This window comes from Limanda limanda, chromosome 21, assembly GCF_963576545.1.
Source record: "Limanda limanda chromosome 21, fLimLim1.1, whole genome shotgun sequence".
NCBI classification, from domain to species: Eukaryota; Metazoa; Chordata; class Actinopteri; order Pleuronectiformes; family Pleuronectidae; genus Limanda; species Limanda limanda.
In genome coordinates this window covers 16,967,573-16,993,862 of record NC_083656.1, presented here as the reverse complement: position 1 = coordinate 16,993,862, position 26,290 = coordinate 16,967,573, and the positions used below count along the sequence as shown (strand labels likewise).

Sequence of the window (26,290 nt, the reverse complement as noted above, 5' to 3'; positions counted from 1 at the left end):
TCAAAATACACATAAGAAAAATCATAAGATCAATTCAATCACCAGTGTTTAATGGACTTAACAATGGGCTGAAGGACAGTCTTGGAAAGTACAGTACTTCTTCTCAAATACTGTAATGAAGTACAGTTTTGAGGTACCTTTTGTATGCTATGTTATACTTTTACTACTTCTACTGATGAAAATAGGATATTCTCCATCTTGTCCTGTTATAAAATGAATAATAACAACAACAATAATAATTATTACTTTATTTACATAGCAGGTTTCAAAACAGCTGTTACAAAGTGCTTCACAAAGAGAACAAGTAAAAACAAGAATACAAAACATCACAGAAAAGAAGCCAATTAATTCCATTTCATTCGAAATTTAAACAAAAGCAACTTAAATCAATCAATCAAACAATCAATCAAATTTCATTTGTATAGCCCATATTCACAAATCCCAAGCAGGCATGCAGAGAAATAATCCCAACACACAGCTCCACCAATGGGCTTTCATCCTGCTAAGGACTCAGAACAAGACGCAGTTTTTTGACTGACTGACAGGCCTGCTGTCTCAAAGATCAGTGTGGTGTACAGCGGAAATGTGATGCTGCCTCTTCTGTGCGTGTGTGTGCGTGTGTGCGTGTGTGTGTGTGTGTGTTTGTGTGTTTGTTTGTGTGTGTGTGTGCTGCATCGTATCAAAGGTGAAGAAGTGCTTGTTGCTGACTGCTTATAATTTAAAGACATGTTTCATCACCCATAACTGTTTCATGCAAAGTGACTGGGTGAACCTGCACCATAACTGCCACACATCACACACAGCTCAATAAGCTCCTTTTAAGAACAGAAGCTAAGATACAACTGTTTATCTAAAACTCTCTTCACAGTGAGGAGACTGCATTTTATCTGTAAAATAGGTGGTGCCCCTTTAATCAAAGACAATCATCATATTGATTCGAATTAATCTGCACAAGAACCAAAACATATTTTCACATGGATCAATCTGTATGAATCCCTCAAAGATTACTGAAGAAGTACCTGATACAAATAAAAAAAGGTAAATAAATGATGATATATGACATTACCTTTTACATAACATGCCGTGCAGATATTATATTCGATACATGTCAGCATTCGTCATGCAACGATGGAGAGTCTGGATGAGCGTAGGCTCCCTGATTATTTTTTCTCTTTATGTGTTTGAGGAATTTTCTAATTCCAAACAGGAGCAACACGAAGGCAATAGTGAGGGGAACACAAACGCCAAATATCGTAGCAACCTTGCTGTCCTGTTCACGATCCTGTTCACGATCCTTTTCGATTTTTTTTTCTCCGACTGACAAGACAAAACATGTAACTCCGGGTTAAATACAATTCACATACACTGAAACACACCTACACACACACACGTTCTGATACGCTTTCAAATCTCTCTTTGACACATTATATAGGTGTGCTCTCTCCTAGTTTTGTTAAAACTATTTTAATCATTTTGCAATGTTTTATATTCTTATCTGTAACATTTTGTATATATGCATCTCTGCCCCATTGCTGTGTGATCTTTAAATTGCTTCTGATTGTTTCAATTGTTAAGTACCTTGTATCTGTGGTTCAAACAGTGCTATATCAATTTAACAAGAACAAAAATAATTGTTATTATTTTAAGACACTGAAAGATACTCACCAGCTGGAGGAGTGCGGACTTTAACTTCGATAGTTCTTGGTTTGGGCAGACCACAGTCTGTGCGTACTTCGACCGTCCAGTTATTCGATTCGGTGACATTTGGGTCAATCAGCAACACAATGTAGGGACTTTCATCTTTAGGGATGTCCTGTGTTACGTTATTCAGCAGTACAGTTGTAATTTTACAGCCTGTCAGAACGCCATAATTTACAGAGCAGTTAATTGTCAAAGATTGGCCAGCTTCAACTTCCTCTCGTTCGGGGCAATTCACCGACACCTCTGGACGACATAGAAAAGGTACAAGAAATGAGTTATGTTCTTCTGCGTTTAAAAAAAAATATCAGTATCCAGTGTATATACTTATTGTATGAGCAACATAAACATACCTTTTGCCGAGGCACTGCTTTGTAAACAGTAGGTAGCAGCGCAGAGCAGATTCAAACATATCCACATACGGAACATGGTGGAACGCGCTGTCTGTCTTTAGAATCTGAAAGAAAGAAGAAAATACGTTGAGACATGAGGCGCCCCTGTGCCTTAGGTTGTGGAGCTGAACACGGCTCACCTTTTGTCAAAGAATGAGGCAACAGTCACACAAATAAGAGATATTTGTCTTGACTGTATTAGTTTGTTATTTCAAACCTAAAATCATCTCAGGTTCAGTAGGTTCTAATCCAAGCACATTTTGCCACACTCTTCTTTGAAGCCCATATCTGTAGTGTGTTAAGAATACACCTGCATAATAACTAATTTCCACGGTTACATTTGCTCATCCAAATAGTTTTCTATGTAAATGCGTGCGACTTTCAGCGTGATGGGAACAAATTCATAATTTCAACCAGTGAGCAGTGTTTACAGAGACATACCACACAACCATCATACTGGGAGGCTGATCCCAAAGCCAGATAGCAGGCACCGAGAGAGATAACAAGAAAGAGAAAATGCAACAAAACCTCGCTGCAAGAAGAGTCTTTCCGGGAAAGGAGTTTTACGGGAAACATTAAAGTTGCGTAACTTCACTACCTGCATTTTATATTTTCACGAACAGCAAAAAGACAAGAGAAGCACAATACACACCATACAAATATAAAGAGTGACTGATATTATAAGCAGCCATAATGACACAAAAGTCCTGTAGGGTTGTGATAACTGGCATTGTGTTTATGGTGAACTCGTGCGATATGATTCTTCACTGTTGAGATTAAGTGGTGAGAGAGGCAAGTCACACCCAAACTACACCAAATTCCTACGGTAGGAATATTGTGCAAGAAAGAGCAAGAAAACTAGTTCTGCAAGCAGGTGCATAAAAACTGACAGTTGAATGTATTGCTTATGGCTTGAATAGTGAGATAGGATACAGTAAATTCATAAAGCATAAGTAATGGGTTGGGAAAGTGAAAGGGAAAAATCACACCCTTGCCCACACTTTATACGAACGTACTGAAAAAGAGAGGCTTACCTCATGGAGCGTCTATTTTTCGATGCTGCAGGGAGTCATTCCCAGAGGAAACTGAAATGACAAGATTCAGAATCCAGCCTTCACGCACCCTTTGATGTGGAAATTCCCTTTGGTTAGATCGCCCACACAAGACATGTCTGAGTGGTGTGGAGGAAGGTGAAGGAGGCAGGGACAAAACAAGGGAAAGTTTGTCACACGTAGGAGTTGTACTGTGGAATTGTACTTTTTGCATTATATGTAAGGGTGCATCTGTCACTTTGTCCACCCAATTTATATGAATGAGGGTTGGCTTTATAGCAGAAATAACCATTTATGTGTAATTCAGTGCAGCTAAACAGCACCACTTATCAAAACAATAATAATAATAATAATAATAATAATAATAATAATAATATCATTTTGTCAATGGGCCTTTTCAAACACCCAAGGACACTTGTACAATGTATAATAAATAAACACATGAATAATCAGAGTATAACCAAACACTAGAAAAATAAAAACAAATGAAGTAAAAATATAAAATGATAAAAGTAGTAATAAATATAATGTTGAATCAACATATATAAAATAGTAGGCTTTATGATAGGGCTGTATTTCAATGGACTGGTTCGGTTTTAAGCGTATAAATAAAAATGTGAACATTCACATTCACATCCCAGCAGCTGGGAACAAATACACAGTACAGTATATTAGATGATTTGCAACCACAGTCTCAGCATTGCCTGCTCTGTGATGGGGATGTTTTATTTTCTGTTTTTCTGTGTTTAAAAGGTGCTTGGTGTCACCATACAACTCTTCTCTTTCACCTGAAGAGCACAGTTCACGAGAGACATCAGCAGCAGGAGATCAATTGTAAAAATGCTATAAACCTCAGGGTGTTAAAGTGACAGGTACAAGGAGATATTTCCATCACGTCACATACTTATCACAATCTGTTTCAACGTTCCGCCTAGTGATCCTTTGGACTTCAGAACAGCTGTTTGGAACATCCGTTCCAACACAACCGCGGTGTTTATGGCAAGTGTATTGACTTCTTGACAGCTTCACACTAGGTACCGACATCACTCTTGGCACGGAAGTTTTAAGCATGTTGATCAATTCATTTTTAAGTATTTCCAATTTAATTTGCAAAATACCAGGATGTGACTTATCCATAATGTCTACATAATGCCATAGTTCAACCTGATCATATTAAAATACCTCCTACATGTGGATTGAAGAGACACACTCATAGAAGGTTGGGTCACCTTTGTAACTAATATAACAGAATGGTTATCAGTTTAATGTGCTCATTTGTAATTGCAGTGTTTCAGCAACACTAAAGGTACATCCTGTTGAGATCAAAGGATCTGCAGCACTGATCAGTAAAAACCTGTTCTGACTCACACTTATTTTGAATGACTGAGTTGAGTGATGGAAATTGATGGTGCTGTTTTTGGCCTTGCACATTCACCTGGGTTTGACCTCAAATGTTTTTACATTTAAATATAAACTCTACAGGAAGCAGAGACTTCATCATATAATAAAAACGACACAACACTTTGTTTCTCTTGATTATTTTTTAGTTCTTTACCTGTATTACCCGACAGTTTGATCTCGTAAAACCAAGAACATATACCAAAAATAATAGTTAGTGGAATGGCAATGACAAAATGACAATACAAATGACATTTTTTGTACCATTAAAAAACAATTACACTCCCCTCAGTGGTACGAACCAGATACTGTGTTGGAATGAGACACTGTTGCATAGCCATCAATGTGTCTGAGAACACGCTGTGTTGTGTTTCAGTGAGGGACAGTGACGACGACTTTAACACAAAGTAAAACAAGCATGTTCATGTTGGACGTTTAGGATTTTGATCATTAGACACTTATAGATGCAATTTCACTATCCACAAGTTCAGGTCATGAGCTCCAGTTGTGCTAAAAGCATCTTACATGGTTTTTCGCAGTGGGTTATTGCTTTGTATATTTAAATAAATAGTTCATCCCTCGCGTCAGGTGCCGGTTTTATATAATATTTCTTATCATCAGCCATTATCTCAACAGCTTAGTGTGATCGCCGCTACAGTTTACATGAAATGAAAGTTTGGGTTTTTCTGGATCTTGAACCTGATTTCTCCATAGGCTCAAGCTTAGTACAGGTGATCCACCATCACGCCCTTGTGGCCAAATGGAAGAATTACATCCACGGAGACTTCCCTCTCCCTCACTGGTCCATAGTGCAGCGTTGTCTTCGGCTTTGGGATGGTCCAAGCAGAATCTGTAACCCTGCGGAGGCGGATCTCATTCAACCTCCTTTGTAAATCGCGTCCATCGTTCTCACCACTGCATGTGTGGTGGCTGTGCGTGCGTCTGAGTGTGGTTTCTGTACTGGGTGTGCAGCAGCGTGTTGGCCTGTGAGGAGTCCTGGCCCTGCAGCCATTCTTGATACAGGGTGTACAGGGTGGGGTTGACCTCGGGGAGACGCACCGGCAGGCTGCTGTAGGTGTCCTCCATCATCTGGACCAGGGCTTTGTCCACATTTCCCCCTGAATCGGTCTCTGCTTGACCGCGGCCGCTCAAGCACCCTGAGTGGATCCATGGGAGACACAGGAAGAGCTTACACCAACAGATCAGCGCCGAATGGTACAAATTGAGAGGAATGTTTGTATTATGAGTATGGATGAGTGTGTGCGTTTTCCAGTTTAACCATAAACAATGCTAAAAATCTAAAGTAATTAAAAACAAATTTTGCTTGCTTTATTCTGTAAAATAAAAGTTGTCATTATTGGTGCACATGAGCGAACAAGACTCAGATACTGATACATATTTGAATTTGTTAGTTGCAGTGTTACCTCCTGGACAGGACAGCACCTCCACCAACTGGTACGGCACACGTCCCTTCTTCATGCGGTGAACCAGGGTCTGGATGTTCCTGAAACCATAGATGGCAGCAAACTGCAGCAGAATTTCTCCGTCTCGCTCCAAGGTCACTTCTTGAAAGTCCCGGTTCCTGCAAAAAAAAGGCGACATGGAGAGTTTTCAGAAACAGAAATCATGTTTGATGTCCATATTAACATACATTAGGATTTGACATTATTGACAAAATCCAGGCTTGGGTTTAGACCTTAGACCTCAGGATTATTAATTAATCTAGCTTAGCATACACCGAGCATAGGGCACATATCTCTCCTATTCATGCCCACCTTCGTTGGCTGCCAATTCAATTTAGGATTGATTCTAAGATTCTTTTAATAACTTTTGAAGCTCAGTATGGTCTAGACCCCAAATACATTAAGTTAATATACTCCAAGCTGTCATTTAAAATCTTCCAACTAACACATAAAAGCAGTTCTTAAGTCAGCGATTTGTCACTAAGGATGACCATGCTTTGGCCATCAATGCAACAACGCTCTGGAATTTATTGGACTTGGCAGCATTTTATCTGTTTTTAAATCATTATGTTTAAAATGTCAAATGTTTACGATTTAGGACTATTGGCAGAAATTGAATATAAAATAATCATATAAGTTGTAAATAAAATTGTTTTCTTTACCTTAGAATGAGCCCTTTTTATTGAAAATATTGAAGCTGCAACATGCAACCTCACCATTAGATGTCGCTAAAATCTACACACTGGACCATGGAAGCATATTTTTATAGGATAGACTTTTAATGCCTGAGTTTTAATTGGTTTGGCTTTTTTATATTTTCTTCATGTCATCTATTGTATCTTTGTTTTGTCTTGTTTCGTTCTGTGTTGTTTTACTCCCATGTATTTTGGTCAACCTTGTTTAGATAAGCTAGAAAATAGTTTTATTATAAAGAATTATTATTATTTTAGTACAGTTGTGATCGCTCAACCAACCGACTGTGTGCTATTTACAAACTATACAGCTTATAGAATACTTCATAAGTGTTATAGTGTTAATGTTAAATAAAAATATTGATGTATTCAATATTATTAAAGTGAAAGCTCAACAGGATGCACTTGCAGCTGAAGCAGCAGTTTGTGGTGCTGCTGTAGTTCCATAGTTCTGTATTTTGAATGCGGATGTTTGTGTCTGGGTTTCAATCTCACTTTCATAGTGATTACACCTCTAATGGGCATCAGAGAAAGCCACAGTATATTCCATGACACAAGTCTCAGGGTCCCAGTGTCTCTCACCTGAGGCTCTTGTAGGTGATCTCATGGACGTCCAGACCAAAGAGCTCTTTGGCGGCATGTTTGAACACATGCTCCAGGAAACCTTCAGAGCCTCGGCCCTCGTGCCTCACCAGCGCCCCCTCTCCTGCGTCTCCCAGCCTGAAGGCCACAATGAAAACTACTATGTCAGACTCTCAGTCATTATTCAAAATGCAATCAACTGCATCCTTTCCTAAACAACTCTATAGTGAGTGTGGTGTGTAATGACACAGTCACTACCGAAAATGTATTATATTGTCCACAAAGATGTTTATTATTCAAGGGTTATTATATTGTATTGCATTATATTGCATAGCATTACTACTTTTTCAGTGTATTATCAATTACACTCCTTGGGATATTATGATCAGTTTAGTTTAGTCTGTTAGTGAATGGTACGTCTTGACAACTGCTTGATAGATTGTCAGTGGCTACACACTTTCATGTGAAGGATAAGAATTCAAATGCTTAACTTTTCCTCTAGTGCCATCATCAGGGCAAAATAGGCCACATTTGAAGTTCAGTGTTAGCTATCTGCTAATATTAGCAAATGAGCTGTCAAATATGTTGTTTAATCTTGAAACTTGTACCCATGTCCCTCCAGATCTTTACTTCCCATTGTCATTTCAGTTGTTGATCAGTTAGGAGGCAGTCAAATATGAATATGTGAATATGTTTCCTCTTTTTCTTATGTGAGTTGACAAACTATTTTCACTACTCACACTTGATCCAGTGGAACAGAGTCCAGCTCATCCACTGAAACCTTCATCTTCTCCATTAGGTAATAGATCTCCCCTGCAACATCAAACATCTCTGTTAATTTAACATTTCTATGTTATTGATTGATTTTTTTTTACTTAAAGAAGAGGAGACAACCCATGGGTCTCCATTAGGTTTTTAAATTGGCTGAGATCCACTATGTCCACTTTATCCAGTATTATGATTGCTTTAATGGTTATCCCAAAGTTATCCCAAAGCAACAGTGAATAAGACAAAGAAGCCTGAACCTGAGGTGAGGACACAGTCCACGTCTCTGGTCTCCAGCAGGCTGTTGTAGAACTCCTCTCTGACGGCCTCCAGCTTCTTATCGAAGCAGGGAGCCACCACGACGTGGTACACCTTCTCTGGACTCAGCTTCTGTTACGAGATGAGGCAGAAAAGAAAAAGAGAAAAACTTAAAAAGACACCTGAACCTGATGCATAAAGTATTTTACACATTGGCTACAATGCTTTGATGTTTCTTTTCAATAAAGATTTGAATGACAAGACAGAATATATGATTAGCAGTGTTCATAACACAGTGATGTGCAAATGTATCACCACCTGTGACAGACAAAATATCTAACCACCAGTTAAAATCTGAGCAGGACAGTTAGGTTACTGACCATCAGAATACTGTTAATATTTCAAACCGGAACCCTATTTGACTGCACTGGTATTTCCCCTTAGATTTATTTTTATGATCTTCTTGCATCTAATAACCTTGGCTGTGGATTAGAACGGTTTCTGCTCAAATAAAAAAAATTGCTGGGGTTTAAAATGCAGCCGTGCTCGAACCTGAACCTGGTTGCTCTGTCAAAATGATCTTGATTAAAGCCAAACTTCAACTGCAACAAAATGTAAGTGGAAAAACTTGTTTCTGCAACATCACTTCAAAACGACCTGTATTATTTATGTTAATTAATAAAAAAACATAAGCATGAGGAGAAGAGCTGAAGCTGTAGCACAGGAAATCCAAGCACAAGCAGGGTATAGTTGAGAGTGAAAGCATTACTTAACATGGAGAACAGCCACAAAGACTTCACAATCATGATGTTATTACCTTGTATGTAACGTACACAGTGTGTTATTTTTGGTTAATCTATAACGGGAAGCCCTCACTGATACTGAAACTGGGCAAACAGCTGTTCAATAGGAATGTTTAATTGCACCGCCACAATTGAATATTCCTGCTCACCTGCTGTTTTGAGAAATAGTCTTTGACCAGACAGCCCATGATCTGCTGAGGAGACCTGGCTGTGCAGATATGAGGGGTGACCAAACTTCCCAGGACACACTCTGAATAACGGATCCACCCTAAGTAGTCACAAACACAAAAACACACACACACAGACACACACGCTCTACGGTTAGTAAAGTAACCCTTGTACTACTGCGCTCCAGTCTCACACACCACATGATAGCTCAGTCAAATAGGGTCACACACTGGGTTTAACAGACCTTACACATTGGTAATAACTCTCATTCATAAAGAGGGGATGGAGCTAGTTCATGGTTTCCATTGACTTAGTTAGGGCCCGAGCACAGACATCAAAGGTGTCTGGTGAGACCCTATTGAAATTGTAAGGATTATTATTATTATTATTATTATTATTATTATTATTATTATTATTATTCAGGCAAATGAATTGGCTTTTTGAGGGCTTTAACATGCTCAACTTCTTACCAAAATTTGCAGAAAGTTAGAAAGTGGTGAAAATTTACGTATTCTGAAGGAATTTTCAATGGGCGTCGCAAAACGGCTCAACGGTGCCCCCCGAGACAGCCCGAGACCCCCGGAAGGTGTTCCCATTGACCTATCTTCACAAAAATCGATATACAGGTGTATCATGACCAGACAAACAAAAAAGTCTCTGGGTGCAATTGGAAAAACACAACAGGAAGCCTGCTATATTGCATTTAGTGGCCATTTTGGCCATATTCCACATTTTTTCTTTGATACACTTGTACCAGGGTTTTCATCGGATCAACGTCAAATTGAGATGAGTGTCATCACGACAAGATGAAGATAAAAACTGACTGACGGATTTTTTTTTAATCACACAGTGTGACCGTGGCGTGGCGTCAAAGTTTGATTACACGCCATTAAAACATGATGTTCTGTAACGCGGACATACATGGACCATGAATCCTTTGATTTCAGTCTTCCTAGATCAAAGGAAACTTTATGTCTTGCAAAGGTTACGTCTCTCTCTCTCTCAGAACTGGTTATTTTTGTTTTTTCAGACAAAAAGCATGCAACGCTTCAAAATGGATGTGCTCGGGCCCACCCAGTGCTGCTTTGCAGCCCTAAAAATGTTATATTTATTATTATTATTATTATTTATTATTATTATTATTATTATTATTATTATTATTCAGGCAAATGAATTGGCTTTTTGAGGGCTTTAACATGCTCAACTTCTTACCAAAATTTGCAGAAAGTTAGAAAGTGGTGAAAATTTACGTATTCTGAAGGAATTTTCATTTAACTTAAACCTACTGAGGTAAATAAAATAACTTTCCATTGCTTAGTCCAATACTAACTTTTGCTTTCCAGGTAGTTCACTGGCTGAAAAGCTGAAGGCCTTTATCTCATTGGACATTCTGCTTGTCCATAATTCATGTATTCTACATTTTAAATTGTTCATCACTTATATATATATATAATTGTTGATTTAGTTATTCAACAAATTTTGACCTTAAATGTCGAACTGAAGATTGTGTTTTTATCATTTTCGTGAAATGTTTTTCTTATCCTGAAGGTAAAATAGGAAACTTTTAAAATATAAATACATCAGAGTTTCGACCATACAGATTTTCATTCCTCACGTTGTTTCACAAAGTCACATTAAGTAATGGAATTGTCCCTCTGACTCAAACTGGCTGTGAAGAGACACCTTCATTTGTATTATTCCAACATAATGGGACAAAAATCATTAAAATAAGTAAATGAAAAAAAGTAATTTTGACTATGTTTACATGGACAGAAATTTTCCGACCAATCGATTTTAGTGTTTACTTTAGTTGCTTATATGCCATTTATATTCTTGTTTTCTATGGTTTTATTTTACATAAACTTTAGTAATAAAAAAATTAGCAAAACACAAAACTAACATAACAAACAAATATAAATAAACAGATGGGAGATGCAAGGGGTTATGAACCGTTTTACATTAGCAAATACAAAATGATAGTGATAAAGTAAACAGATATATTGAATAGAATAAATGTATACCATACTATATACCATATTTTTAATATATGTGCAAAAGTTGAAATTGATATATATATATATATACACTTTTGCACCAATATTAAATTTGGTGCAAAGATTGAACATTTTTTACTGCTTTTCTATTATAGGAGAGTGACAATGAAAGGATTTAGAACTGTTCTGCTCTTGAAAAACAAAGACAAAAGATTAAGTTTTTAGCACTTAACATTTATGGATGTGAAACATGGCCAGTAATATGATGAGGTTGCAAAGAAAGGGAAAGAATGAAAGCATCAAAGATATAGTCCCGTTCACATGTTAGAGAGCGTTGTCCGATTATGGCTGACATAATTTACGAACACTATAACATTATGTTAGATGTTATTCCACAAGTTTAAAAAAGAAATCCTACCATGAAATAGTTTCACGTATTATGCAGTCATTTAGGTATTTTCTCCACATGTCTAAATGAGATTATTTGCTTATTCTGAGTATGACCATTATTCAGGTTAAGATATTCGGAAAATGCCGTTTACATGTCAGTTTCTTATTCAGACCATTGTCTTGATTAGCTTAATATCGGTATTTTGGTGTACAAGTAAAAGACACTGTTACAAAATAAAAAAACTACAACAACTGACAATCCATTTCTTCCTGATTTGTTGATGATGTTTTCTTACAGGATAAATATCCAAGAATGTCACCGTTCGAAAGATCAAAAAAACATATAGGTATTTTGCTACCCTCCTTGTCTCAACCCTGGAAACTGAATGCTTGGCTGTGTGTTCACAGTACGCAGACTATCTCTCATGAAGGGAGTGGTGAAAGAAAGGCTTCCTATCTTTCCCCACCAGCTCTCTTGCTATTTTGTTGCTTCTAAAATCAGCTCTGTTTCGCCCCGTTCAGCACACAGCATGTAAATCAGTCAGCAGCCTGGGGGAGAGAAAGAGAAGGAGGCGAGGAGAACATGGTGGGGCAGAAAGGGAAGTTTTACCTGGGCAGGAGGAGGTGAACATGGGCAAGGCATGGGCGTCGTGGTGCCTCCTGCGATACCTCTGAATGAACTCCTTCTGGCTCTCTAAGATGCTGAAGCCAGCCGCCAGAGTGGTGTCAAACACGTACTTTACTCCTGTGTGCCACATCCACAGAGCAGAGAACAGATACAGTTAGTGAAACTGAACTGGGGGAGAATGTTAAGCCTCAATGACAGATACCAAAGAGTAGGTGGCACTTTCTCCACACCAATGACAGTTCAAATATTATTAAAGAACATAGTGGGACCAATTAAAAATGAGACGAAGAAGGCAAACTTGTATTTGTTCAACAATTGTTGATCAAAAATCAGTGACATTCTGTGTCTCACTTCCCCTTTTTATGTTGTGCCCTGTTTTTATTGTCCATGTCTTGCTGTAAAACCAATTTTACTTCAGGAACAATTCAAGTTTTAGTTGAGTTGAGTGAAAAGACCTTCAACAATGCAGGTGAATATAGGTGGATTTAACTGTTTTTATACTAATTCATTGATTCTTCTGATCAGCTGTTGAGGCTGAGCTTGTTCCACAGTGCAGGAGCTAAAACCATAACAGCATGATCCTCCTTCATTAAAGCCAAAACCAAAATACTTTCTAAAGCCTTAGAAGCTTGTCGCTGATGTGTGAACCAAATCCAGCTCACCCAGGCTCTTGAGGAAGCCACAGAGTTTGTGGGCAGCTTCATTGATGTCCACACCGAGCTTGGCGGCGAAGAAGGGCAGGGACTGCGGACAAACCGAGGCAGCCACCACCTTGTGCTTCGACGCGTCACACTTCTGACAGGGACAGAGGAACAATAAAAGATAACACGCTGTAAAAACTTCCGGACTTTCCTCACATTTCAAAAAGAGTGCAGATTGTGTGCTGTACCTTATTTAGTGCGAGAGCACGCTCCAGTTCCTCCAGGCTCTGTCGAGAGATCTTGAGGGTCTCCTCCTCTGAGACGCAGCCGTCACAGGAAAGACAGGCACTCAGCAACACGTGGGAGCCTTCATTCATCTGAGGGAGAACGAGAAGAGTGGTGCTGGCTTTTAAAAGGCGTCATCGAATGAGTGAAGTTCCTGAATCTTATAAGTGTGGAAGAAGCTGTGTCATCCCTGATATACACAGATAGTGGTGGTGATGATGGCCTGTGAGTCACAATAAGGTAATTCCTGGACTCACAACATGCTCTCCTCTCTTTGTAAAATGTTTTTGTCTATGCTGAATACAATATTTCAGTCCTGGGTCTCGTTTAATCCATGTTGGGTTAAGGAATTACTATTTATGTGAAGGAGCAAAGTACGCGCTAGGGTAGCATCACATGCATGCATGTGTTCCTATCATCACATTGTAGCCATTTCCAGACATGAAGTCTGGAGAATGTCTGAAAATGGGGTCAAGAGTTTTTCGAGAATTTTCCTTTCACATATGAACAACGTAGCAACGGCCCTTTAATGAAGAAAAACAACGTGGACAGTTTTTTTTTAGCTCACTAGTAATTGAACACACGTTACCTGTCCGTTGACTTCATCGCTCTTCTCCTGCTGCGAGTTGGCACCTTCATCACTCTGTTTCTTGTTGCACTGCGAGTAGATCGGTAGTAGCATTTAAAAAAAAATGAACCAAGACAGCTTCTCTGATCCAGAGTTCAGAACAGAAGCGACTAATTCTTGAGACGCTGATCCAGAAACTCACCTGTTTGGTGCAGTTCTCACACTTCTCCTTGCGCTGTGCGATGTTGACCTCGGACATTTTCCACGCTGGTAATCTGTAAATTGAGGGTGACAGAAAAAACAAACCCTCATACATATGTACATACACACACACACGGCATGGGAACCGTCTTCCCAGTGTTGATCATCTCCTCTCAGCATGCTCTCTCTGAAGCAGTGTCATGATGAGTGTGTCTGCAGTCTGCTGTTCCAGAGAGTGTTTTGTCAACCCCAACCTCAACTGACCCTGCCTCCCCGATGTCCTATCACAACCAACCCGCTTATCAGAAACACAACAGCCTCGTAATGATGGGAAACATACAATGAACACAAACTCGTATCCTGTCATTAAAACCTTAATGGTTCGAGTTAATTATACACACACAGGGCCAAGAGAAAAACAGCCCATTACCGAAGGAAAAAGACATTTATGGGCTGGAAGCTCCCACCGTATGAAATCACACTTATTGTATAAATACAGTTTCAGTATCTGACGGCGAAAAAGACCCACAGTTTTGACTATTAATAATCATATATTAAGAATTAGAGATGGGCGAGAACACAATACCATTCTTATCAATAGCAAAATATAAAAAGCCTGCCTAGAGCCAACTGAAGTCTACCACAGTTTATCTATTATATATGGAAGGGGAGGGTGAGGGAGGGGTGTTGAGCTGCAACATGCAACTTCAGTTCTAGATGTCACTTAATTCTACACACTGAACCTTTAAGTTATTGTGTTTTTCTACTCTTTAACTTATAATATCTCATATATATATATTGTTTTGTAATAATTTCATCTCCTGCAGCACTACTCTTGATTCCTCTTGTACACTACACTGTATCAAGTGTTGAAATAGCAATTTAGAGTTTATATACACAAACTTTACTCATGACCGAATCAGATCAGTCTTAAAAATAAAGAAGAAACAATAATGTGAAACGTATGGTGATAATTATCGATATCTACTGCTACCGTAATATCATTGTGGCCACATCGTCCAATCCTGGTGAACGTTAATAATAATATGGCTGCATTACAACAGTACATCTGTAACTACAGAATATTCAAAGCCATAAACATCTCAAAACATCAATGTGTGCAACGTCGTTCAGTTACGCAAGTTCATATTCAGCATGGTGCGTTTAAGGCCCTGTGTATCTCACGGTACGTGAATGTAATCTTTGTAAAGAAAAACAATAAACAGAACATTTCTATTTCTAACCGTGTATGACGGGTCTGAGTTTAACGTGGCAGGGACACATTTAAATGGACGGTTCGCTCACCGGACGGGTTCTACTCCCCTGCCCTGCCACACAAAGACAGAAGAGCCGCAGAGGACGAGCTCCAGGGGGGGGGGGGGGGGGGGCGGGCAGGTGAACTCTTAGGCGGCCGCTCAGCAGCGTCTCATCCTCGGCCTCAGGTGCTCCGTGGACTCGGCCTCCTCTAGCTCACGGCTGACACGAAGGTACGGCGGCGTCCAGAGGCGTCGGAGCTCCGGGGGATCAAACCTGTGACTCTTCAGCTTGTCTGTAGGACTCCACCACCGTGCATCCCGGTGCGGTCTCTGCGCATGCGCCAACCTGTCACAATAATGGACCGATTAAATCCCAGATTAGTGCGAAACGAAATTATATGTTTGTTTTTAAATCACCAGTATGATTTATAACCTTTTAAAAGTGTTTGGTTAAAGAAACCACGCGGCTGAATACACAAAATCCATTAAAACAATACAGGTAAGCTTTTATGTTGAAGTCAGAGTGCAAACGAAGCCGTCCAATCAGAGCTGAGGGATCCCGGAAGGAAGTGTGACCCATTCATGACAGTTGCTGCAGTTGTTTTGTGCAATGAAATGATTTCAACTTCCTTATAATTCAACGCGCGCGTTTCTTCACACAAACGACTTTTTATTGAACCGTACAAGCGGATATTTGGTGAAATAATCATCGGTGAAAGGTAAGTGATAGAAAATGTCTTTTATGTAGTGTTTTGGTTCAGTACTGGTCTGAGACAGTGGTGATGTGTGGTTCCTCCACCTCTGAGACTTCTCCCCCCTCCACAGAGGAGGTGGATGGACTTGTGTTGCTCTATGGACTTAAAACCAATTCATAACGGTTGTGTGTCTTATCTCTCCAGTTACAATGTCCTGGTTAGTCTGGCTAATCCAAATAACCTGTTTGGGCAGTTTCACTGAGAGCTAATTCAATATTTGACATCAGCATCTCTGGATCAACCTGAAGACTGTGTGGGACAAGAGAGGCTTTGACCTGTCACATCAGGAAAGCAATGGTTTTAACACGTCAAACTAATGATGAGTAAATGGTGATTTAGTTGAGCTTGAATAAGAAGGAGTCATTGTTTGTGTCATTAGAATCATTGGTGCTTCAATTAGTGGTTATGAAACAATTAATCCGTGTTTAATACAAAACAATGTTACAAATTTAACAATGTGTGAAAATGAAATGATTGAATCCATTGTTTTGAAAAGCCTCTTAAACAGGTTAATTTATATATTATTATATATTAATACGTATTCTGTGTTATTAGATAGATCAATAGATAGATAGATAGATAGATAGATAGATAGATAGATAGATAGATAGATAGATAGATAGATAGATAGATAGATGTACTTTATTGATCCCTAACTGTGGAATTCCTGTGATACAGGAAATTATAAAAGGGACGTTACTGTAAATTATTAAAAATAAAATAAAGAAAATAGGCTAGAACATATATTTTTTTGTGATTTTGGGTGAACTGCCTTTTAAAACCCAGGTAAAATTGGCTGATGAATGAAAATGAATGATGTGCTTGATTCTGCTCAGATGGGATACATGACAGTAGAGGAGCACAGCTCCACTTTGCTCCACCTGAAGAGATCTCCGGGCATTCGTTCATGGTCTCTTCTTGTTGGTAAGTGTGTATTTTTACATGATATTTTCAGATATGAAAATATGTCCCATCCTCCCACAAGGTTTCATGGAAATCCATTCAGTAGTTTTTGTGTCACCGTGCTGATAAGAAAACCACAACTAAACCATGTACTGTCCTTCCTTAATAAAAGTATCTGTCCCTGTACTGGCTCATAAATAACAACCCCTTCATTTGAATTTTCAGGTATAACATCGGTTGGGTTGGCAGCTGCATACTACAGCTCAGGTACACAAACTGAATTAACGTTATGTGCTCACCAGATCTTTTCATCAACATCACTGTCCACATTCCCATCTCATGACACTCTCTGCTCTTCTTGTTAACCGTGTTGTGCACAGACAGCATCCTGTGGAAGCTTTTCTATGTGACCGGATGTCTGTTTGTGGCCATGCAGAACATGGAGGAGTGGGAGGAGGCGTTGTTTGACAAAACCAAGAATCTGATCGAGCTCAAGACCATCAGCTTGTACGCTTCAATCCTTACGTTGTGGAGGAAAGGCCAAGAGAAAGGTCAGTGAAGCCACAGAGTTGGTTAATCAGTACCACAAGTTTGGTTTGAGATTAACGATCTTGATTTCCTTTTCCCCTCTCTATTTCTCTCTGTGTGCCAGTTGTGTTGGATCTGACACAGCTCTGTGATATTTGCGTCCAAGAGGAGAAGGTACGGTATCTGGGGAAGGGATACCTGCTGATGCTGCGGCTGGCTGCTGGCTTCTCCTACCCCCTCACACAGAATGCCATGCTGGGGGGACGCAGGTAAATATCTGCTGCTGACAGTTTCCAACACATGAAGCAGACCGTGTAATGAGTGAGAACACGAAACTGAAAACATGGATGGCCTTCAAGTGCTTTTGAAAACCTAGTTAAACGTGTGTACGCATTAAGACCCATCTGTAATAAAACTGAAAAAGTGATATCACTCATTAAGTTCATATTGTCCAATTGTTTGATCGCTGCAGTATTTATTTGGCAGAATGATAGTTGAATATTTCAAATAAACCTCCAGAGAAAGTCCATGCATTGAGATACATGCACTAACATGGTACAGCATGTGCACACTAAGTTTTAGAATACATTTTACTCTATGATCATGATCAGTATGAAAATAATGATTTTAAGCATAATCATTTAATTGTATATCCCCCTGATTCCACAAAGAGAATTATTAATGGTTTTAAGTGTGTGGCTGGGTTTTCCATTTCAACCAGTAGAGACTTTGAATTGATAGTGGAACAAATATTTTATTGTTGGAGACTGCGGTGGAGACTGGGGTTGGAAAGGGTTTACAGCGGCTCACTGAAAAGGCAGCTGACTGCATGAGAGTGGAGAAACGATTTTAAAGTTTGACAGCAACCACACAATTGGCTGGATGAGAGCAATATAAGTAAAAGTTGTGGGCTCAATGGTGACTACTTTCATACATTTTACAATAATCAGCCTGGATATATTGTTTTCCAATATTTAAATAACCACTTAAACATTTGTGAAATATTCTACCATTGTACTACATGTATCAAATGGAACGTAATATATTTTCTGCTTTTGTCTCTTCCGTATGTGACCTGTCAGTGATGTGGAGGCACTGGCTGCATTGCTGAAGCGCTTCGTGGGGCTGGAGGACCTGCAGCAGCAACGCAGAAAGAACGAAGAAGAGGCAGAGGTCGGTGAGGAGGAAGATTTTGCGGACAGCAGCAGTGATTCGGATGATGAAGCTAAAGAACTCTGATCACTGTGACTCGCAGCTTTCCTGTAACTCTGGGTGGACTGAATTTGGGGCATTATAGAGGGTGAAGCCTTTTCTTCATTTGTGCAAGTGAGGGAAGGCGACTGCAGCTGAGGGAGCGTACAATGTTTTTTCCCACACCTACATGTTTTTTCAGGGACATATTAAGTTTAATCAACATTTTCCAAGATTTTCCAGGATTGGGGTGAAAGACCTTTTTTTAAACTCTGCTGTAAATGCAGCTTTCTGCAAACGAGTATTGCGTCTCAGCATTTCTGATGTAATTACTATAGGAGTACACTCCACATTACAGATTTACTGTGCCTTCCTCTTGTACTCTAATAGGTGTTTATGTGTAAAAGTCATGGGAAGTGCCTTTCCCACAGTTTGGCCCACCCAGCTAATAATCACCTTTTTGCCTGTTTATAGCTGGAGTCCGGATGAATGCATGTGCACACTGTAACCAGGCTTGACGGATTTTCATGGCTCAGTCAAGAGTAATCTGCGTGAAATTATTGGGCTGCTGTTCTGTTTTTGTACTTTTTATCAGGCACTTTTTATCAGGCAACACCTTGGTGATTTAAAGTGTTTTTTTTCCCACTGAACTTTTCTTTGTGTGTTGAATCAGGGCTGTGTCACTTACGTCAGACACTGAATGTTTGTGCTGCTGAGAGAAAAACCAGAGGATTTAGGGGTTAACTGTTGATAGATTGTATGGCCTTTGTTTACTCTATTTCTTTTGCAGAAATGATATAAAAATGTTTTAATACAAACCCCAAGTCTGCTCATGATATTCATTCATTTATTTATCAATATCAGCGCAGTTTACAATCATCAGTTAGCTCTTCAACATAAATTCAACATTAAGTCACTTCTGTTAATTCACATATATGGCTTGCAAAAAAAAAAGTCTGAATTGGTCTAGAAAGCAGTTTGATGCGGAGCTGCCAGTGTTCTTCTACGGCACCATCTCCTTCACACATGTTAAGATATCCTCTGTTATGTTCTGTAAAGGAACCATCACAGGGCTAACATGCTCCTCCATCCACTCTTGGGCTGTAGACTCTGGGTAAAGACGCACCATCTCCTCTCTTACAGCCTCTGCCTTCTGTTGCAGTGCGGTCAAAAGTCTGACGAGATGAGACCAGATGGAGACTCAGTCACAAGACAAAAAAAGGATTTCAAAACAAAACAACCAAATATTGGGCACAGAATGACATTGTAATGTGAAACAAAAACAAACGGACAACAAAGCTAAAGGCTTCCAGCCCTTCTTGCTGCACTCTGAGGCTGTAGATAGGCACGATAAGCTGTGTCCAGATAAATGATCAGAGGATGGAGCCATGGTCTGAGTCAGTCACAATCAAATTAAATAACCCAAAAATACCGAAACCTGAACATAGATAAGTATGATACACATGGCCTAAAATTACAGAAACCCTCTTTAAGAAAAATATATTTGTGGTGTTCTTTGACTTTTTAGTTTGGTCCATTTTCACCCAAAAGTGGCTCTAATACTTGACTGTACCACAAAGTCTTGCTGTAATATAAGAAACTCGTGCTCACGTTGATGCTTGGTTATGAATCTCCATGGTGATGAGTGGGCTGACCATCTTCCTCTGTTGATGGTAGGGGCTGAACCATCCTCTCACAAGCCTGCAGTGTGAGTATACAGAGCTATTCAGCTGCCATTCAAACATAGCTGCTCTTCACAACCAATGAACAGTAGTCAACATTAGGTCAGTTTTTGCAGCTAGCAGTAAGCATGCAAACCGGAAAAGGACATAGCTAGTCTGGTTCTAGCTGGTCCGATATCAACCGACATAAAAAGTGTGCTCTATGTTTGTATGGGGAACTATGCGTTTTCTATGTGCATGCACTGCAGTCCAGACATTTCCCTTAATCTTTATAGAGGGGCTGCGTGTGAGAAAACAAATGTCTGAATCAGTTGTTTCAGACATTTTCTGGAACATTTCCTGCCAGCCCCCTAGTAAAATCGTAGTTGAATTTCTGAGTAACCCCCTTGTGAGAATACAGCACGAACATTTCTGGAAACTTGATAAAAAGTGAGTGGACATGCTAACATGCAAACAGGTGTGATCACTGCACACGACTCACATGCTGTTGTGAAAAAATCGTATGTCCTCCGAGTTGATCAGTGCATCGAGCTCCACAATTAGCTCAGCCAGCCTCCTTCCTGGAAATAGTGAGTCGGCTGCAGATCTCCTAAGAGAAAAGAAAAATCTGAAGCTACTCCAACACTATAGAGTGGCCATGTTGTTCTTAAAACAGTGTCAGACCTCACCTCTCCATGAGGTCCACCTCCACTGAGGAAATACCCAGCTTGTCAGTCACTGTGCTCAGAGCCTCAGCACTGAGCTCCCCATGGAGGAGAGTCTGCAGACAGGCTGCTAGTGATGGAAGAGCCACGGGCATCAGCTCACACAGCACCGACAGGTGGTCGTACCTGACACAGGGGGAAAGGGACCATTAAAAGCTCTGTGCTAATTACTGGACATTTTTGAAAACTGGTTTCTGATGTAACATCACAAATCTGAGTCATGAAGTCCAAACAAAATTCAAGTGTTAATCAATCATATATATTGAAAAAGATAAACTGTTATTGAATTGTGACAACTGTGCTCTTCGTTAGCACAGCCGTCCTTCAAATTCATGTATACAGTAAATGGTCTGTATTTTAAGGCCCAGTTCAGAACTGTTATTATCACCTAAGCTGAGAGACCCGATCATAAGTGGATAGCGTTTAATTCTTCTGTTCACACCTGGTATTAAAATGCATCCTGAATGTGTCATGTGACCACTTTCCTGCTCTATATGCAAATACACATGATGGCTATTGGTGTTTGTAACAAGTCCAAATGATGCTGTTTTGAACCCAGTTTATAGATATGACTCATGACGATGCTTGTGTGTGTGTGTCGGTTTCAGCATGAGAGAGAGATAGGTCAAGAGGACTGGGTGATACATTGTCCAGCTATGAGGAACAATTTGACCAATTTAAGAAATGTATCAATCATTATGCGGTGATTAGTGTTGATACTGTAGCGGTGGCTACAAACAAACTAATCTACGGACACAGAGAATCATCAAAATAAGTTTGAACTGTCGCAGGTCAGAGACATCAGCTCAGTAGTTGGTCCTTCATATGTGGCCCAGGATGCCTTTGCAGTCACACAGCAGAAACAATGTGGCAACATGCCTCCCAGACCACCTCATAGACAGGATGCATTAGGGTGTGTTCAGGCGTGCACTTAGCACTGACCAATAGTGATTGGATCACTCAGAGTGGATGGTAATACCTGCAGGTCTGAACAGGGTCATATAGCACTTCTCTAGTCTTAATGACCACTCAGAGCACTTTACAGTGCAAGATGCATCTACTGATCGTCCACTCAGTCCTCTAACCGTGAGGCTTCCATCACATACCTACTTACAATTACAGAAATACAAATCCATCATTTGTTAAAAAGTTTAAATACATTTCAAAATATGTCTTACCTTTGCCAGCCTGTGAGGGTGATTCCCTTCAGCTTTATGGAAGCAGGTAAAGCAGCAGCCACCTGAAGCCACTGCAGATGGTTGTCCACATGTCTCTGCGTGCTGGTCACACAGGTGTAAACGCTGGTCGAGCCTTTAAAGGCGCTGGCTGCCCACAGCTCCGACATGCCGGCACAGTAGTACTTCTCCAGCAGAGACACTGGCCGACACAGTTAGAGGTACACATCACTACTAATGCATGTTTTTGGATAATATATATCACAACCACATGTTAAATTGCCAATTCTGGTGGTTAACAGCCCTCACCAGTTGTGGCCACATCCAGGTCAGGTGTGTAGTCCCACAACATGGGCTGGACAAGTCCTACGAGGCCGCTAGCTTTTTACAAAAATAGAAAACAAGTTTGAAATTGCTAAAGAATGAATAGAAAAAGTCAAATTAAGAAACATTTCAGTGAACTGACCAAAAACCAGCAGTGGAACTTCAAATGGAAATAAGACCAAGCAGGCCTTCAACACAATTAGGAAAATTCTACACTGATATTATTTATTTATTTTAAAACTATGGACCATGCCTCTGAAACAGCCTTCCTGAAAGTGAGAGAGTTGATATTTTTAAAGACCTACCTTTTAGTCAGGCTTTCAAATTGTATTTATTTATTTGGCCATTTATCTATATTTAATCCTGTTTTATCATTCGGTATATTTTTTTAACTCCCTTTCTTCATTATCTTAAGATTATATTCCTTAAAATACATCTATTACTTTTTGATGTTACTTTCTAAAATACATCTATTCTTTCACAGAAGTGCATTATTTTCAACCCTGTATATCTTCTTAATTTATTTCTCTTTTGCTCACTCGTTTTTTTTTTATTTTGCTATTTTCTACTTTTTAAAATTCAGCCTCTAAAGTTTCCTTGTTGGCATCTTTGGGAGTTGTGTACATGGGCGGCTGTGCTTTGGCTCTAGCTGACTGGTGGGTAGTCACGTTCATAAGTAAAGACCGACACAGAGTCCCTGCCAACGAGCTGGGGGTCCCTGGGACTCTTGGATTGGAGGTGGGGCGTCTTTGAGGAGCACAGGCAAGTCCAGTTGCCCATGGGCACTTGTAAAATTTCTTAAGATTGGTGGGATAGCGTATTCCTGTGTGTATGTTTGTTTCATTATTTTGTTTGGTTGTGGTAATGGTACAGAAAAATCATCCATGCATTCCAACAGTGTGACCTCAGTAAATGGTTTAATGGCTCTTGGCTCCATGTGTCTTTGACTGGCTAACCAGCTTGGAGACCTCTGACCCAGCCCACTTTGAATTACCTGAACTTCATTAAGTATCCTAAGGAGGTTTACACATTTATAGTCCTTTTCATTTACATTTATCACGATAATTATAGATATCCACTGATATCATTTTTGGCAAGATCATCCAGCCCTAAGCTAATGCACTGTTTAAAAAAAACGTGAAATCCTTTAGTGAGAGGCAGCTGTTCTTCCTCACCTTTGAGTGTGTCCTGGCTCATACTCCTCATCATATCATCCCACATTATGATGCTCATGTCAGGCCACGCCTCCTTGATGACCTTGGCGATCTTGGTCACGTGATTCAGGAAAAGTTGCTGCACTGTACGTTCTGGCGAGGCGGCCAACCACTGCTTTGACTGCTCCCCTTCACCAAGCATGTACACCTAGAGGGCAAGCACATGAGTGATGGTGGTGGCCCAGTGATGACAACACAGCTGGTAAAAAAAGAGGCAAAGTCCTCACCTCGTCTGCTCCGATGTGCAGCGTGTTGAGACCAGGATGCAGCTCCACCACCTGCCTCAGCATCTCCATCACCACCCTCACCCCGTCCTCTGCGTGTGGATTCAGGGTGCCTACGCAGTGCGGCAGCTCTCTGAGGCCCCACATGGGCCGATGCTTCAGCACAAACTACCACAGAGAAGCCACAAACGGGACCTGATGGTTGAATTCCAAAACTGAGCAGCTGTGGTCACATCCCGAACCGTTATAACGGGCAAAAGAGCTGAATTAGTTAACTTTAAAAATGCGTTCTCTGCGATCATTAAGCATCAAAAATCTATTTTTAAAACGAATTGCTTATGTTTTTAGCAATGGTGTCGCTGTTCCATTATTTTGGGAAAATAATGGATTTTTAGTCCAAGGCCGTATCTTTCTTTGTTCTCTTGTTGTTGTTTGTTCTGCACCTGTTTTATTATTGTCACTTGTATCGTTCTGTTTCTTATTTGTACACGTTTGTACAAACCCCCTCGAAAACAAGAGGTTTTTATCCCATGGCAAAAAAGTTCTATGTCTACCTCACCTCCATGTGGCCAAACGTCTGCACCAGCGGGATGACGTCGATGCCCTTTGACCTGGCAAACACCTGCATGGATAGAACTTCCTCTCGGCTGAAAGTACAGCACACGGTGAACAGACTCACTAACTGAACTCGTGGAATCAAAGAATGTTATGACACATCAGACTTGCACATGACACATTACCCCCATCCCTCACAGGAAGGATCATAACTATTTCACAGGATCTCACTACATGATGAGGATTTTATATCTAGCTATAAATAAATGATGAAATATTATATGTATATATAGGTTGGTGGCACCAATAACATCACTCCACTGCTCTAACCAATAAACAACAGATTTTTTAATTGATGAAATGAAAAATAACTACTATTTTATGAAAATAACTATTAATAGCAGCACTGAATCTACAATTTCATGTCATAGGGTTAATGTGGTTACAATACAACAAAATGGTTCCCTTTCCTCTCTACTGTCTGACAACAAAATACCTGACACTTACCTTCTCTTAAATTAGCTATGAATATTCGAATGAATGTCCTATAAAACCTGAACAGGAAAGATCATCATGTGAACAATCACTTCACAGCTCCTTCGGGTGCCATCTAGTGGTTGTGTTGGACAGGGTTGTACAAATCCCTGTTTTCTTTGTCCATTATTACCTGTCATAAACCTATTATAAACCTCCGCCTAGGTCCAACAGTCCCCTTGTAAAACCACAGTTCACTCACCAGTGATGGATTTTTATTTGGATCTGCACCAAATTGTACACACTCATAAATATCAGTGTAATTCTGTTCATGAATATCCAAGAATTATTATCTGGTTTAAGGAAAAAGCAGATAATAAGAAGGGAGAGGAATAAACAAGGCTCATGTGTAACACTGCACCTATAGGCAGGCTGGGCTGTGGCCTGGAGCAGCTTCAGCTCCCCCTCATAAGGAAACGTGTCCTCATACTCCACCAGCAGGCCATCCACTCCCAGCTGGGAGAGCAGCGAGATCAGCTGGGGAGATGAAGGTGGAGGTTTACACAGAGACAGGTGTGTGTGTGTGTGTGTGTGTGTGTGTGTGTGTGTGTGTGTGTGTGTGTGTGTGTGTGTGTGTGTGAGAGAGAGAGAGTGTGTGTGCTGCAGCATATCAAAGGTGAGGAAGTGCTTACTGACTGCATCTAATTTAAAGATATCTTCCATCACCCATAACTGTTTTGTTAGTTGTCGTGCATGTCTATAGTCTATATATGGTTCTGAGGGCCAATTGTGGTTAAATACCATCATTATGAGGACATTGTCATTGTGAGGACAATTAGGCTGGTCTTCACAAATTCCATGTGCTGGATTAGTTGGGTTAAGGTAACTATAGTTATTTAGTTGTGATGGTTAAGGTTAGGATAAGGTGCTTAGTGAATGCATTATGTCAATAAGGGGGCGTGCGTCTCTCTATAATTGTGAGGACACTCATGTGTGTGTGTCCGTGCTCTTACTCACTTCATGGAGGTACTCTGGTCTGGGGGGAGCACCTTTCAGATCCAGGTGAACCAGCTTCCTCCCTTCTGGCCACGGTGGAGTCTTCATGCTGCTGCACTGAACAAACACAGCCTCCGGTTACAGCTGTTGTCTTGAGGGACATATTACAGGAGGAGTCTGACTCACCAGGGCTTTGGAGACGGAGACACTGTACCAGATCAGAGAGCCGTGAACTCTGGAGACGTTGCTGCGCTCGATCCTTAATAAACCTGACTGCTTCTGCGCGATCACTTCCTTCTTCTCCCTATATTACACGGCTGTTAAAGAAATT

General features: G+C 40.1%; 3 protein-coding genes across 4 annotated transcripts; 1 reads left to right on the top strand and 2 right to left on the bottom strand.

The window, feature by feature from the left end:
* Positions 1-4,674: 4,674 nt before the first annotated feature.
* Positions 4,675-15,341, bottom strand: narf (nuclear prelamin A recognition factor). Its single transcript, XM_061094664.1, has 12 exons — positions 15,284-15,341; positions 13,980-14,052; positions 13,799-13,867; positions 13,173-13,301; positions 12,946-13,078; positions 12,266-12,400; positions 9,253-9,371; positions 8,303-8,432; positions 8,018-8,090; positions 7,278-7,415; positions 5,965-6,122; positions 4,675-5,697 (listed from the first exon to the last, which is right to left on the bottom strand). The coding sequence occupies exons 2-12, from the start codon at positions 14,034-14,036 to the stop codon at positions 5,450-5,452; spliced, it is 1,389 nt and encodes a 462-aa protein (XP_060950647.1). The 5' UTR covers positions 14,037-14,052; positions 15,284-15,341; the 3' UTR covers positions 4,675-5,449.
* A 474-nt stretch (positions 15,342-15,815) lies between these two features.
* LOC133027959 (cytochrome b-245 chaperone 1 homolog) lies at positions 15,816-19,429 on the top strand. Its single transcript, XM_061095142.1, has 6 exons — positions 15,816-15,953; positions 16,826-16,913; positions 17,118-17,159; positions 17,273-17,443; positions 17,545-17,689; positions 18,503-19,429. The coding sequence occupies exons 2-6, from the start codon at positions 16,826-16,828 to the stop codon at positions 18,657-18,659; spliced, it is 603 nt and encodes a 200-aa protein (XP_060951125.1). The 5' UTR covers positions 15,816-15,953; the 3' UTR covers positions 18,660-19,429.
* A 15-nt stretch (positions 19,430-19,444) lies between these two features.
* On the bottom strand, positions 19,445-26,245 carry hexd (hexosaminidase d). Of its 2 annotated transcripts, none has more exons than XM_061095140.1 (12): positions 26,146-26,245; positions 25,981-26,076; positions 25,385-25,500; positions 24,494-24,581; positions 23,938-24,102; positions 23,672-23,858; positions 22,482-22,553; positions 22,176-22,374; positions 20,962-21,123; positions 20,775-20,882; positions 20,223-20,312; positions 19,445-19,786 (listed from the first exon to the last, which is right to left on the bottom strand). In XM_061095140.1, exons 2-12 carry the CDS (start codon positions 26,065-26,067, stop codon positions 19,615-19,617), a joined length of 1,446 nt encoding a protein of 481 aa, XP_060951123.1. In that variant the 5' UTR covers positions 26,068-26,076; positions 26,146-26,245; the 3' UTR covers positions 19,445-19,614. The 2 variants fall into 2 exon arrangements, with proteins under 2 accessions (XP_060951123.1, XP_060951124.1); XM_061095141.1 differs by having other exon boundaries at positions 25,981-26,071.
* Between the last annotated feature and the right edge of the window lie 45 nt (positions 26,246-26,290).

Excerpts from the sequence above, each read along its gene's own strand:
- narf (XM_061094664.1), bottom strand. The coding sequence starts at position 14,036 with ATGTCCGAGGTCAACATCGCACAGCGCAAGGAGAAGTGTGAGAACTGC. Across the intron at positions 13,868-13,979 it reads GTGAGAACTGCACCAAACAG|TGCAACAAGAAACAGAGTGA; the intron begins GTGAGTTTCTGG and ends ATCTACTCGCAG. Across the intron at positions 8,091-8,302 it reads GGACTGTGTCCTCACCTCAG|GGGAGATCTATTACCTAATG; the intron begins GTTCAGGCTTCT and ends TTGATGTTGCAG.
- LOC133027959 (XM_061095142.1), top strand. The coding sequence starts at position 16,826 with ATGGGATACATGACAGTAGAGGAGCACAGCTCCACTTTGCTCCACCTG. Across the intron at positions 17,444-17,544 it reads GAGGAAAGGCCAAGAGAAAG|TTGTGTTGGATCTGACACAG; the intron begins GTCAGTGAAGCC and ends TCTGTGTGCCAG. Across the intron at positions 17,690-18,502 it reads GCCATGCTGGGGGGACGCAG|TGATGTGGAGGCACTGGCTG; the intron begins GTAAATATCTGC and ends GTGACCTGTCAG.
- hexd (XM_061095140.1), bottom strand. The coding sequence starts at position 26,067 with ATGAAGACTCCACCGTGGCCAGAAGGGAGGAAGCTGGTTCACCTGGAT. Across the intron at positions 25,501-25,980 it reads GACCAGAGTACCTCCATGAA|CTGATCTCGCTGCTCTCCCA; the intron begins GTGAGTAAGAGC and ends TCATCTCCCCAG. Across the intron at positions 20,883-20,961 it reads GAGGTGGACCTCATGGAGAG|GAGATCTGCAGCCGACTCAC; the intron begins GTGAGGTCTGAC and ends CTTTTCTCTTAG.